Below are 15,719 nucleotides of genomic sequence, written 5' to 3'. Positions count from 1 at the left end.
GATTGAAATTGATAAATGCACACAAACCTAGACAGCAGCACGCACGTGCACCCTATCATGCCTTCTCATGTATGCACTTTCAAACAACCAGACCTAGCATTTAGTTATGAGGCTACTATGACAGGAGGTCAGAAACTATGTACTAATTACATAAATTTCTACAGGTGTAGCTGGTATGCGGTAAGTGGTAGAAAGCAAATTGACTGGAAATAGAAAAGAGACATGAAAAGTATATGATGGGCAGCCCGGGTGGCTCAGCGGTTTAGCGCCACCTTCAGCCCAGGGCGTGATCCTGGACACCGAGGATTGAGTCCTACATCAGGCTCCCTGCATGGAGCCTGCCTCTCCCTCTGCCTGTGTCTCTGCCACTCTCTCTCTGTCTCATAAATCAATCAATCAATCAATCAAATAATTTTTTAAAAAGTATATGCCCAATTTATAAAAACCATTATATAACCAATTATTGGATATTAAGACAAATAAGGTAATAATATAACTATAATTCCTTTAGAAGTTTTCCATTCTGAGAGCTATAGATTTTCCACTAATGCTGACATTGAGAAAAAAAGAATAAAATTAAAGTCTTAAACAAGTTAATCAGTACTACTGTAAACATTGTTCATTCAACATAATGATCCAGAAGAAGGTAAAAATTATTAAGGGTTAGGCTGAAAATGGTAGATTTTCAGCAAAGAAAATAAAGCTTAATAAATTATCCCATAAAGTCAGCTGATAGGTGCTCTTATAAATGACAATTCATGAAAGAATTTGCTTCTCACAGTTTAGTGGATACAACTGGTAGAAACTCACCTAACTGATTTCTCCACTGCCCCAGTAAATAATTTGTAAACCATTTGGATTTTTTTTTAGTATAAATGTTCATTTAATTTCAGTATAATAAAGACAAAAAAAAAAAGCAACTAACTTGTCACACTGCACAGTAACTTTAACATAAAAGGTTTAAACTTATTTTGTCAACATTTTCTTCATTGTATATAGCTTTAAAAAAATATCAGAAATTTGTGATATAGATTTACAAACAAGGCAAGAACATACACTCTCACATTCCTGGTGAGTTAATTCTGCATTAAAAGGGCTCAAGTTATTAGTAATAAGATAGAAATTACAAGAAATCCTTTGACAGAGGTAAGAAACGATTTGAGCTGGAAATCATGATGGTCTCATTTCTTCTCCTAGATAGGCAAATCATATGTCTAAATACTTACTAGAGCCAAATCTATCTCAAAAGTTTGGGATATTAATTTTTCTTTGTTAATATTAAATGAGAAATGAACACTTAGAATAAAACTTTTTCGGGACGCCTGAGTGGCTCAGTGGTTGAACGTCTGCCTCTGGCTCAGGACATGATCCCGGGATGTGGGATCCAGTCCCACATCGGGCTCCTTGCAGGGAACCTGCTTCTCCCTCTGCCTGTGTCTCTGCCTCTTTGTGTGTCTCTCATGAATAAATACGTAAAATCTTAAAAAAAAAAAAAAAAAACTTTTTCGATGAATAAAGGATAGTAATATCCACCTTTGAAACTGAGTGCTTACAGCTAGAAGGCTATTCTATCTGAGGGCTTCTGCTCCCAAATGAACTGCTTGCTCACAAAGAGTCTCTGTTCCTAACTGTGTTTTTGCCAGGTGACCTCATTATTGTAATTAGATATTTTAATGATTACATAAATGATAAATTATGAGCAAAAGAAAAGGACTGCTGTTTTTATGAAAAGTTGCTTTGGGAAGACTATTTAAAGGCAAAAATTACTTCCAAGATAATCTGCCATCAAACTGGGTACAGATGAGCTAATTTTAAGATTAGAAAATAAATAATAAAAATCTACAATAATCTACTTTAAAAATATTTTTTTAAGAACTTGCTCTACTTTAAAGAAACTGAAACCAGAAAGCATGGATGATGTATAATGAATGTAGCTTCAAGAAAGACGCCAAAAAACTCCCAATTAGTAAATCTCACAAATTCTCAAAGGCCTGAGTCCTTCAAAAGAATGAACGGACATTTACATTTTAAGCTGTTTAAAGTATCTTGTTGTTTTAGTGATTGATCACTTTGAATTTTCCTAATAACTGACAATTAATTTCAAATTCTGTCAGATAAGAGCATCTCTACCATTTTGGTGATAGTAAAACAGGACAGAACATGAAAATAATGAAGTGGAAAGACTCACAGGACTTTAAAAAAAAAAAAAAACTGTACATATTTCTTAGTAGCACAGTGACCAGAATTATCAAGTGAATGATTTTGGAGCAATGCTCGTGCCAGTGAGTGGCACTTTTATTTTTCTGCTGATTTGGAGAGTAACTAAATGTTATTATAACTTCTAAGACACCCATCATGTATCAAAATGTTTTTCATTTTTTCCCAAACAGCTTCCTTTTGAAGATATCAGAGAAATTTATACATATTTTTTAGATGAAGGTGCTTGTTGTCTTTTGCCCCCAGATCTCAATGTTCAGGTTGATACTACTATTTCCTAAAGTCTAATTAAACAAGATAATACAACTTTGCCATGCCTTAAGAGCAAACCAGTAAGACTCCAAGGCAAAATGCCTGTCACCAGTTTCCACTGTGGACCAGTAGCTACACTTAAAAAACAAAATCTACACATTCATATGGGGTTTCTCTAGAGCATCCATTAAGACATTTGATTGATGTATTTTTTTGTACCACACTTCCATATTTTTCCAAATTATTCTTGCATTAGTCACTGGACTTTTTTCCTAGACTGTGTAGACTTACACTCTTTATCTATAGGAGAAAGGTATTTGATGGCTCTGCTAAAGTCAAGTGTAAGACAAAAGCTTTAATATTCTAAATGTAGGTGGGAGGAGTGGGTAACAGGGTGATGGGCATTAAGGAGGGCACATAATGTAATGAGTACTGGGTGTTATATACAATTAAGGAATCACTGAATCTACCTCTGAAACTAATAATATACCATGTCAAATGAATTAAATTAAAAAAATGTAAAATGAGTTATTTATGGCAAAAAACATTAAGAATATGCGGTAAGACTCAATCTGCTACTCCTGAGTCAAAATTTTATTGCTAAGGGTAAAAGACCATTAAGTGGTTCACAAAGGGCAAGACTGAATAAGGAAAGCCAAACAAACAACATTTAAAATGTCTTAATAGATAATACAGTACTTGGAAGACATTCTCATAAAAAGACAGTATTGGATTTATTATATTCTGTTAGCACTACTAAAAGTAGCTTTCGTGATGATTTGTGAATCAGTCAAATTAAAATTCCCTGTAGGAGCTAAGTTAGTGCCTGTAAAAATAATAAAAATGGAGTGATTTTATTGTCTGTTTAATTAACTTCAAAGGATTCAAAACAGACATTTACAACAAAGCAAACACAGGTCTAGAATTTACTGCTCTGAATATTAAAAGTAAAAATATGTAAAAAAGCTTTTTGGAACTTTAGTTCCTAACAAGGTTATTATTAAAACCAGCAACAATACAATTAATTTTATTACAATTAATAGTATTAAAAGCAAACATTTTCAGTTTACAGTAAAACCAGATTTGGATTTGGTTACACTACAAATTAACTTTCTTAATACAAACAGTTAAATGCTTAATGCTTTAGCAGGGCCATCTCTGCCATGTGCTAGTTCTCTGCCCTGAAAGGGGCAGTTGACTTTGAACTTGTCCCTCTGCCTCAAATCCTGCCACCCCACATGCTCCCTCCCCTGTGGTCAAAGCCACCTAAATGCTGCAAAATGCCCGGTGGTTCTGTGCACAGACTCAGATTGGGATGAATCTACTGATGAACAGGGACAAGAACTTCTGCCTCCTAGGGTTATTGTGGGGTAAGTCTAGATAGAAGAAAGGTCCTTGGTTCAGCCGTTGGCCCTGAGGAGTCCTTACTGTGTTATCTTTTTTTTTTTTAATATTTTTTATAATTTTTATTTATTTATGATAGTCACACAGAGAGAGAGAGAGAGAGGCAGAGACACAGGCAGAGGGAGAAGCAGGCTCCATGCACCGGGAGCCCGACATGGGATTCGATCCCGGGTCTCCAGGATCACACCCTGGGCCAAAGGCAGGCGCCAAACCGCTGCGCCATCCAGGAATCCCCTTACTGTGTTATCTATCTTCTCACTGTTCAGCTGAAAGCCTGCCTCCCTGGTGCCTACAAACGAACGGGCCAGCCCTGGATAAAGCCTTTCTGGGAGGCCCCCTACCTGACCTTTGAGCCTCAGCTCATGCTCTGCAGTGTATTAAAGAAATAAATAAAAATATTATATACAATTAAGGGCACAGCTAGAACTATAGGCCAATTCTAAACCTGGAAATACATACTTTGCATATTTTTGCTTTGGTAAATTCAATTTTAAATAGCTGTAACTTTGACATAATAATAATGTATTATATAAATACCATGTGTACCCATAAGCTGTCATTTCACTGGGAAAAAAATTTTTATTTAGAAAAGCCCAACATGTGTTTGAGACCTCTTTATGAGACTCTCTTATTAAATAATGAACTTTTTATTATGTGGCAGAGCCAATTTTTTTCTCCATGGACATGTCTCTCTAATTTTATGAGAGGAATCAATATAAAGATATTACTGTTTAATTTCTCAGAAGTCAATTTTTTATCCTGTAAGATGACTTTTATGTTGATTTTAAAGACTTCCAAACATTTTTGGAATAGCATTTTGGAATAGTTGAATTATTGTCACAATTCATAAATAAAATGAAGAACCTGATGCAAAGCAAACTTCAGTGCACTCTAACATTTAACCTGGATGAAATATGACTTTCATTTTTCCCCCCCTCTCTCATGTCAACAGTTAAATTGAAGACTTCCTCAGGGTAAAAAAAAGTCTTTCAAGAACTCCATATAATTAAGGTACTGAATTCATCATGGATTCAACAAATATTTACTGAGTATCTATGTACTAAGCCATTCACCCTTTTGTACACATAAATTATGAAAGCACATATTACGACATGGCATATTGAGAAATAAGAAATTAAAAGGGAAAGTGAACACAAAATTAAAAAAAAAACAATCACAACAAATATAACAAGAAGTTAATTTTATTTTTATCATCAGCATCAAGTAACAAAATAAATTGGAGTCAAGTACCCAGATCCCATTCTACCTTAGAACATTTTGGCCTTTGTGTGGCAGCAGAGCCTATTTACCTAAAAATGTTTATTTTATTCAAAGGTCTTCTTGGAGAAAGGAAACACTGGTGACAATATTTTTAAAAGTTAAAAAAAACTATCATTCTTATTAATTGTAATTTTGACTAGATTCCTCATGAAAATCCTCTGCCTATCAGAGCTCAAATTATGCACTTTGAGCATAATTATTAACTATTTGAGATGAGTATAGTTAATAGCTAATAGTTAATAGAGAATAGTTAATAGTTAATAGAGAATGTACCACTCTTTATCATCTCCAAACTACAAATGACAAATGTATTAACAATATTTAGGACCTTCTTGGTTCCCTACCAAAGTATAGAGATTCTCGGAGGAAAAAAGGCTCACAAATTCTTTGTTGAAAATTTGGCACTAAAAATTAAAATAAGCCAATTACCTTTTGTCTTGTTTTTTTTTTTTTTTTAAATGGTAAGAAAAAAACTTTTCATACATCTAGTTGCAAAGATTTAGACGGGCCAGCACTGGAGTTGCTTTCTAGACGGGTTAAACAATTTTGTCCAAAACACAAAGCCAGTTAGGAATAAAATCCAGGCCCTGGGACTTGGAGGGTTCAGTGCTCTGGGTATATCATCTGAAATAAGGCTGCGCTGTTTTAAAGTATGATATATGCTTTCAGAGCAAGTTACTTACTTCAGCACTATCCTGAATAGAAGAGCTGTTGTTATAATGCTAAAATTTGAGAAGATAACAGCCATGGCCTAGAAAGAAGAAGAAGATAGAGTTACAATCCAAACAAAGTAGTGACCTCAGAAATCTCCCAGTTTGCTGGTTTACCTGACAAAAAAAGCTTTTTGGTCAAGAACCTGAGAGGTTACCAGGGCAGCTATTTCACTAGAGGATTAAATTCCATTTTTATTGGGTGTTAAATTTATGCAGATATGACCAAATTATTGTACAGGCTTCAAAAACATTTTTAAATTCAGTTTAATAATCTGTATGTACAGATCTGGAAATGCTTAGAAATTCGAAATGTCCAGGTCTAGAAATAACAGCTACCTTGTTTATGAAGCATCTTTTTCAAGCTCCTCAAGTGCTACTTTTCACACTGTTTCCAAAGGTATAGGGAAGGCAAGTACTATTAGACCCATTTATACATTAAGAAAATTGAGGTACAGATTTTTAAACATCTTTACTATTGCAGGAATTTAATCAGTTCTCCTGGCTGAACTGCAGTGACTTTGTACCAGTGATTCAATACCAGACTCCTATTGGATAGTCCTTTTATTTATATTGTTCTAAACACTTAGAAATGTGTTAGCCAGATTTTATAAAGGACTCTTTTTGTGCATTCAGTCATATTTCACATATGAGAATATTAGCCTGAACATGTATATATTTTGGCTGGTAAGTATGAAATTTCATCATTGCTCCCCATGATTGGATCTGACAACCTTAACAATTTTTAAAAACAAATCCTACGTATTGACTTCACTTTGCTTTTTTCCTTGCTGTCAGTTTAAATTGACTAAACTCCAAAGAGTATTTTTCAATAGTATTATATAAGCAGCAAACATGGCTAATGTGCTGGTGAATTAAAGAAATAAGAATAAACCCAATAAAAGCCAGCAAAAATTCCAAGAACACAACATTGTTGTTTTCCCACTGAATTTTTTATGGGAAGCACTATTTTAAAGATTTCTCAATGTCCTCCGGAGATGAACGTTTATAAACCCCTGGGTAAGGGGAAGATGAAGAGCTGATTGGGAAAGTAAGTGGCTGGAAGAGGGAGTAGGCAGTGGCTCTGATCAGTCACAATAATGGTGCACACATATCTAACACCAAGCAGCCTGGCTGACCCATGAATTCTAAAACTGCTTTCCAAGCAACAGCACAGAATAAACAAAGCACCAGAGCTCTTTGCCCCAAAACTTCCATGTGTTATCTATTTAATTCTTTCCAACTAGACTTGGGCATGGCAATACACAGAATATACCATGTGATTGATTTTGTAATATCTGTGGTTGTGCATAATGGGGAAGGAAGAGAAAGGAAATAAGCTGGAAGAAGAGGGAAGCTGCAATTTGCTTTCATATTGGTGATGTGGGAAAGGGACATAAATATAGAGGTAATTTAAATAAAATACAACAGACATGTACTCATTGATGTGAATAATCATGTTGCTGGGTACAGGAATTCTCAGATCTGAAAAACAAAGTGGAAGTAAGAACTTACGAGAGAACACATTCTTATGTTCAAAGTACTTACTAATAATAACATGGATCACAGAGCTGAAAGGAACTTCAGGTGATCACAGGGCCCAGGTTCCTGCCTTGGGTTGGTATGGTAACGTTATCCTATTTTACAGACAGACTACTGACACTTACACTAGCTGGGGGTTGCCTGGTTACACACCTTCCTAATTGTGCAAAAGAATCAAATTCCTGTTTTCTACTTAGTGCTCTACTGGTTCCTCTTTCTTGTCCCACTCCCAAGCGGATCTGGCTATATCTAAGAGGCTTCACATAGAGAACTAGTGCCAATGAAAATCCTATTTATCATCAAAATGCCTAAATCTATTCTTTAAAGAAATTTAAAACACATTTTGGCAACAATGGCAACAAGAATTTTCATTTTATAAAACATTAGGGGGAAAACACACGGTAGTACTGAAAAAAGGAAGACCAAATTTTAATTCTGATTATTAATGATTTCTCAATTGGCATGGAGGATGCCAAGAGAGATAAGAAACATCCCTAGTATTATCAGTTATAGACAGCATTTAAAGCTGGGAGAATGTATTTTCTACCCCTAAAGACCTTGCTGCTTAAATGACAGGACTAACAGGAAAAAAGTCATGCAAACAGAATGCATATATCGCATGAAAGTAGATATAGGAAATAGTAGTACACGGAGTATACGATTTTCTGAGTTCATTGTGGACACCTGTTTGGAAGTCCTGAATGCTGAAGTTAACAGAGGTTGGTGACCACAGGACGGCTAGGAAACAGGCAGACTGACTAAGGTTAAACAACGAGAGATGACTTCACACTCATTGCCAGGGGGCAAGTCCTGCAAAACAGTCAGCACAGCTTTCTTCAGCAACATTTAACAGCGAGAAAATGCGACAAGCAGAGTGGTAATTCAGTATTCCAATGATTCCGATGATTCTAGTCAAACCTCAGGAAGACCACTGAGGGCAAAGAGAAACTAACGCTGACAATGAAAATGATAAAAAAGATTAGTTCTGGGATTCATTTCTCTACGTTTTCCCAAAGCTGTTTTCTATCATAATTACTTACAGGCTGAAGGTAGGAAATGACATAGAAGACAATCAAATTATCCAGGAAATAAAGAAAGGCGGGAATGGACCACTTCATGAAATTACAGAATTCCTTCCAGGAAGCACATCTCAAGTTTCTACTTTGATGATCTTCTAAAGAAAGACAGACAACAATAAACAAAGGATCTTGATGAGAATGCCCATATTTTTAGACGAAGTAAGTTGTATTTGATTACTGATATAATTCTTTGAAAGAGGCTTAATGAATTTGCTTTTATCAGTGACTATTAGCCTCAAGAAATCAAAGGCAATATAAGATTTCATTATTGTCTCTCTTCAACCTACCACCATGCTCAACTGATAATCAGCAACACCCTCAGGAATACCTAATTCCCGTTAACTTGAAACATCACTTAAAACATCTCAGGATACTTACGGTTTCCCTTACTACTATGAGAGCCTAAAGCCAAGGGAGAGAGAGCAAGAAGCTAGAATATAGAGAAAAAAAAATTCCCAGCATAAATCCAGAGGGGACCGGGAAAAGACGCTACCAGGTAAAAATTTACATATATGGGAGTAAAGAAAATTAAATTTTACTAATCCCAGTATGAGTTATGATCCCATCTCTAGATTTCCAAAAACTTAGGAAAAGGTATTGTAACAAGAAAATGTAAAAGAACATGCAAAAATAGAAAACAATTTAAGTATAAGCTCTGCCAATAATGCATAAATTTCATGAGATTAAGAAATGTATTCCACCAAATAGAAACTTTTAAGAATAAAAAGAAATCTTCCTGGAAAATACCTTTAATACTCTAAATTCTACTTTACCATACATGTGAAGGCAGATCAAAGAATGGAGAGCTAAGGCTTAATGATTGGGGAATCAAGGTGAAGAATATATAGTACATGTGAGGAGCCACAAACGGCCAGATGCTTTAGATGTGAGGAAAGGATGGGTATCCTTGCTTGATAACTGATGAAACTGGAACTCAGAGAAGTTAATATAATCTCCCCCAGAACATTGTGTCTCTGCCTCTAACCCACTATACTACCTCCCCTGTAGGAAATGAGGACTGTTTTTACAATATGCTACGTATTAAATCAGACAGCAGTGATTTAGAAAATCCTAAATTTGAATAAAAACTAACTATCTATGTGACCCAACACAGGAAGTGGAGCAATGGCCAAGACAGTAGGAAAACAGGAGTTGGAGTCCTGGCCCTGCCCCCTCCTACCCACCACTGCATAACATTTTCTCTTTGATCCTGCTTCTCCACTTGCAAAACATGGGTAATCATACCTACGTTTGTATCTTAGTGTCCTCATATATAAAATTAGTGGGCTAGACTAACATCGAACGTTTCTTTTAGTTCTAAAATGTTTTGACTCTCTCATTTTTAACAAGTATAGAGTACCACTTCAAGACTCACCTTTCTTTACAACCCAGAATGACACAAGCACACAGAAAACTAGTTTCACCAATTCTGAGCACACATTCACGGTAGTTGGAAGATAATCATACTTGTTTTCTGAAAAGTAACAGAAATTTTTTTAACTATAAATTTTGTTCTATATAATGCTTATATGCAGTTGATATTTTATAACTGTTTTAAAACTTTATCCAGCTGGCTTGTTTTCTCTTGGATTTTCTAATCAATTCACCTAATATTGATTTTTTAATCAATTCACTATCCCCACCGCATTGAGTGTTTTATTATTCTTGAGTTTGATAAATAGGCTTCTAATGTTTTCATCCAAGTTGCTGATAAATATGGGGAAGAGGCCTCTTTGGGGTATGGCATTAGAGATGGACTTTTAAACTGACCATTAATTAGCACTCAGGGACTGACTCATCAAAAGCTATGAATTTATCTGGCTGAATTAGGACCCAGGCCTGGTTCCTCCTGTGTCATTTGCTAGAATCAAGGTACACTGTCTGTTTCGCATCCTGGCATGTACAGAAAACAGCATTTGTTTGGCACTCTGGGATAAACAGCACATTGGCGTAAAAGAAGGAAGTTATTAGAGGCAAGAGGCAACTGCCCAGGGCTCTGGCTACCTCTAGGGCTGAGAGGAAATATTTGACATATCCAAACCCACTGACAAGTTGGGAAGATAGTTCTTAACTTACAAGTCAATTTAATTAGGAAATGAGGTGAGGTCAGTATGCCTTGGTCTTAGTTATCACCTCTGTCTATTCCAAATGCTGACAAACAACTTGCTGTATAATTTTGCTACGGACAAACATAAACTTTATTAGGTCCTATTTTAAGGAATGCATTTCCCCCGCTTTTGAAACATTTGCTTGTTTCCCTTGGTCATGATATGAAAAACTAAAACTGGCCAAGTACAGGGGAAAAATGCCAGTTCAACATTCTTTCTATCCAGAACATTTTTTTTCTTTTTTTCTGTGGTTTCCCTTGACCTTCTCAACCTAAGCATAGTCAATTCTTTGTTCATCTTGGATCTTGTTGCACTTCCTATAAACCTTCATAACAGTACTCATCATGCTGTATTATAGTTACTTCTTCTGTGTATATCATACCCTTAGAACGTAAGCTCCTTATGAGAACAGGCCCATGTTAGTCATCTTCATATAACTGGCAGGTAACAGTATTCTACATCTAATAAATGTTCACTTGAATTTAATACTTGCCTGTTATATTTTCTCCATCATTCGAAGCCTAGATAAAGTATCTCCTGTTCCCTTCTCTGAGCTTAAAGCTAGGCTGAAATCATACTCTGCTATCTGCCAATAATACTTTGCACTGAGCTCTATGAAATACACAAGAGCAAACATCCATACAAGAATGAGGGGGGCTTCAGGTTACAACTCTCAAACTCTAGCCACTGCTCGAGAACTCACTTTGGCTTTTATTCATTTATTTTTAAATTCTATTTCTGTCATGGTAGATCCCAAACTATGACTCAGCATCACGTCAGACTTCCTTCCACATACCTTCTGCCCTCACTCGTATACCTTATTTACATCGCATCCATCCTTATCCATCTGTTTAGTCCAAAGAGGGGCCATGATCCCCCTATGACCCATTCTTCCCTTTAAAACTTTCCTTTCTCTTCAGGAACTTTGCTCCAATAAATACTTCCTCTGGATTCTATTAATTGGTTTCCTCCCCTTGGCCCATAAGTATGCTCAAACTGTCCCATCCAAAAATAAAATTTAAGATCCTACCCCTGCCCTAGTGACCATACTTTCTTTTTCTTCCTAAAATAGAATCAACATTCATTATCTCCATTTTACCCACTTTCCATTCAGGGCTAATTCCCAAGCAATCTGGTTTCTGATCCCAACACTTTATACAAACTTCCTAGTCTCTGAGATTATCAAACATCTTCTAATTACTAATTCCAAAGGGCATGTTTTAATCCCTATCTTATTTGATGGTGCAATTTCCTTTGCCTCCAAACTCATTTCCTTCCCTTCTACAAGTCATGAGCATTTAGTTTTCTTATTTCTCTAATGATTCTTAACATCTAAGTGTCGGTATGGCTCTTAAATGTTGGCATTCCTTGGAGTTCTATCCTTGGCTCTTATTTTCTTATTCTGTGTGTTCTGCTCCTATGGTTTAAATGTCAATTTAATATTAATGTCTCCAAATCTGTATCCTGGAACATTTAATGCTCACTAAACATATCCACACAAATAACTACCTCCTATTTATAAATTTAATTGGTATTTCCTTCACATATGTGATTTGCTAGACAGCGTAGAATATTGCAATGAACAAGGACATAGCTCCCGGCCTCATGGAAGGTACCTAACTAAAATTCTGTAATCTTTCTGAATTCTGTCCAACCTGCTTTTTCCTACTAGTAGCTTCCATCTTAGCTAAGAACACCATCAATCAATCTACTTAGGATCCTAAATCAGAAACTTTTGAACTATCCAATATATCACATCCTTTAATCTCCACATTCAATACATTCTCTGAGTCCTGTCTTTTCTATGTTTAGAGTATTTCTTGAATCTATCCTCTCATCTCTATCCCTACCTCCAAAGCCTTTGGTTAGGCTTGAATTTGCAATAATCCCGACTGGCTAATTTGCCTCCAGTCTCTTCTGAGTCCACACTCTAACCAGCTACCGTAACAGTCTCTCTCACTTTGTTTACAATCCTTCAAGCATGCCCTATCCCCTAGACTCTAAGGCGTAGAGAATAAAGTCAAAGTCCCAGCTCCTTAGCACATGAAGTCCTTAGGTATCTGATCATGACTTTCCCCTCTGGTCAAAGACCTCTTGCCCTTTTCCTCCAAGTCCTTAAACTTTCTGCTCAGTAATTCTAAAGTAGACATTCTTACAATTCATCCTTTTTTCTTTACGTATCCATTCATTTCTATGGATTGTTGCTTCTGTTTTGAATACCCCTGCCTACCTGTCCTCTTGTGGATCAACATCGCCCTATCAGGGAAGTGTTCCCGGATCCCTTTGCACTCCACGTCATCGTCTCCCAGACAGAATATATCACTTCCTCATCTAACCTATCTGCGTCTTTGGTATAGAACTGCGTTTATTCTACTGTATTTTTAGGATGTTTCACACGTATGGCTTTCCTAATTAACTGAGTTCTTGAGAACAATGTCTAAGTCTTACACACTTTGAACACTGCTACTAATACTTGGCCTTGTGCCCAAGAGATAAATGTTAACTGAAGTAAAGACTTATATACACATCTGTCTCCCGAAGCAGACCATTAAGGGTCATGGTGTGATGACTTTATGTGTCCTCAATAACTAGTAAGAGGTTCTCAACACAGCTTTGTAGAATTAAACTTTATCTAAATACTAAATTCTTACATAAAACAAACAAACAAACACAACACCAGAAGGGGTGCCCGGGTGGCTCAGCTGGTTAAGTGTCTGACTCTTGATTTCAGTTCAGGTCATGATCTCAGGATCATGAGATCAAGCGCTGCATTAGGCTCTGCACCAAACATGGAGCCTGGTTAAGATTCTCTCGCTCCCCCCCCCCCAAAAAAAAAAGGCAGCCTGGGTGGCTCAGAGGTTTAGTGCCGCCTTCATCCCAGGACGTGATCCTAGAGACCCAGGATCGAGTCCCATGTCGGGTTCCCTGCATGGAGCCTGCTTCTCCCTCTGCCTGTGTTTCTGCCTCTCTCCCTGTGTCTCTCGTGAATAAATAAAATCTTAAAAAAACAAAAGATTCTCTCTCTCTCTCCCTCTCCGTCTGCCCCTCCCCCACACTGTGCACAAGTAAGCTCTCTTTTAAAAAAAAATACCTCTTTGGCTAATAATTTCAAAGCTAATAACCTCTACTACCACACCGATGTAGTAATTAAGACAACACCTCACAAATGCCAAGTGACCACGTATCTATTTCAAAGTAATTTATAATTACACATACTGCTACAGACCCAAAGATACCTGTTGATTAATGCAATAGTCAGATGTTGAGACCTGTTCTCTAAAGGGTTTGATGCTGTACTTGACTAACCCAAATTTCACTCAGTTTCAAAAATTTTTCTTGCGGAGGAATGAAGCGTTACAGAATCAAATTTAAACATGCCTTATTGTTTACATGAAGCAGCGTACCTGAAAGGGTATTCTATTTTACAGGCAAGGAGACCAAAGACAGGAGGCAGGATGTGTGATTGCATGGAAGTGCTTCATGTATTCCAAGTCTTAACTTACCTTCATTGGCCGAATATTTTACCAGTAGGATTCGACTTGAACTTAAGGCAATGAATACGGTGCCTAGCAGGAATGTATACATTGTTGACCAGGAGCAGAACACAGGGCGGCCACAGCACTTGCTTTCCATTGCAGTGTTTGTTAATTGCCTTAAAAAGAACATCTTGGTGAGCAATGCTCCAGGCAGATAAAGCATAGCACAAATATCACGGACAAGTGAAGAATGGAAAAGGTATTTTGTAGATGTCTGGCTACAGTTCTATCAAAACCAAGAAAATTGGGCAGCCCGGGTGGCTCAGTGTTTAGCGCCGCCTTTGGCCCAGGGCCTGATCCTGGGGACCCGGGATCGAGTCCCAAGTCGGGGTCCCTGCGTGAAGCCTGCTTCTCCCTCTGCCTGGGTCTCTGCCTCTCTCTCTCTCTCATGATTAAATAAATAAAATCTTAAAAAAAAAAAAAAAGAAAATTGAGAACAAGACAAACTATGGGGAAGGGGGGTGGGGAGGGAATGAAAAAGAGTCCCAACTGGATAGGAGGGGCAACCTGAGAGACAGAAAGAAACGGCAGTGCCAGATCTTAAGTGCTGCCCAAAGTAGCAGGTGAGCAAGCGACACTCGGGGACCGCGCAATTCTGCAGGGAGCGGCTTCAACTTCCATCCCTATTAGCAACTTTGCTACAGAGGAAGAGATTTTCAGATTTCTGTCGCTCTCCCCGGCGGCAGCTCTTCCCTAGAAAGATGGGGGGCGGGGGGGGGAAGAGCTGGCTGGGAAAGATTTCGTTACAATAATAAGCAGCCAAATGCAAGTATTTGAAACAAATCAGAGCTGAGAATCTGTACTCGTGCTGAAAGCAAAAAGAGAACTCAGAAATCAAGGGGCTGGAAGATCGTCTTTTGATATGTTGAGGAAACTAAGCTCTGGGCTGGGTCACTTGCCCAGGGCCTCCCAGAGCAGGGATGATGCCCCGGGCCTGGGAGGCCGGGGAGAGACGGACAGCCCACCTGCGCTCCAGCGTGGAGCCCTAAGAGGCGCCTCCCTAAGCAGGGAGGCAGGATTCCCTCGGGGGGGGGGGGGGGGGGGGGGGGGGGGCGCTGGTCGCACATGCGCAGTGGCGATCTCGAGCGGCGCGCGCTCCCCTCCTACGCACGCGCACTTCTCTGCCAGCCGCCTGAGGTTACCTCCGTCCGTCCGTAGGGCTTCTGGTAGAGGAGCGCACGTCCTAGAGCCGGGGTAGTGGCCATGCAGCTCCGCAGAGGCGGCAGCGGCTGTTAAGGTCCATAGCTGCGGAAGCCATGGGGAGGAAGGAAAGGCGAAAAAGCCTCGGCCCCCGACCCTCCTATTCCGGAACGAAAAGCATAATAACGTCCGGACTGGGAGAGAGCGGCCCCGGCACACAGTGCGCACGCGCGCCCGGCGTTCCGCTTCCGGGAGGAGGGGCAGGAGCGTCCTGAGCCCGCCCCAGCGCGCCCTTTCTCGCGTCACGTGTCGGGGAGTCCTGGGTCACGTGAGGCCCAGGTGGCGGCGGAGCTACGGCGAGAGAGAGAGAGAGAGACGGGGAAGCCGGAAGGGGCGCGAGTGCCGCCGAGGGGAGCCGACAGCGCCTGAGAGGCGAGGGGTGTGCGTGCG

The 15,719-nt window shown here is 38.7% G+C and overlaps 1 protein-coding gene across 8 annotated transcripts in view; it reads right to left on the bottom strand.

The window, feature by feature from the left end:
* The window catches only part of SLC35A5 (solute carrier family 35 member A5), a 35,581-nt gene extending 20,168 nt beyond the window's left edge, over positions 1–15,413 (bottom strand). For 5 of the 8 annotated variants that reach the window (XR_003147584.3, XR_003147586.3, XR_003147587.3 and 2 more), the window contains exons 1-5: positions 15,272–15,413; positions 14,097–14,245; positions 9,861–9,959; positions 8,447–8,580; positions 5,838–5,905 (exon numbers count right to left, since the gene is read on the bottom strand). Coding sequence is in view for 4 of the 8 variants with exons in the window: in XM_025477726.3 (XP_025333511.1) it covers positions 5,838–5,905; positions 8,447–8,580; positions 9,861–9,959; positions 14,097–14,226 (431 nt within the window). In the remaining 4 variants the exon portion in view is untranslated. Of the gene's footprint in view, positions 1–5,837; positions 5,906–8,446; positions 8,581–9,860; positions 9,960–14,096; positions 14,246–15,271 lie in introns of those variants that run through there. The other 3 variants (XM_025477748.3, XM_035710029.2, XM_049105130.1) reach the window with 3 other exon arrangements.
* Positions 15,414–15,719: the final 306 nt, after the last annotated feature.

Source organism: Canis lupus, chromosome 33 (assembly GCF_003254725.2).
Source record: "Canis lupus dingo isolate Sandy chromosome 33, ASM325472v2, whole genome shotgun sequence".
In the NCBI taxonomy this organism is placed as follows: Eukaryota; Metazoa; Chordata; class Mammalia; order Carnivora; family Canidae; genus Canis; species Canis lupus.
This window is presented reverse-complemented; position numbering and strand designations above follow the sequence as displayed.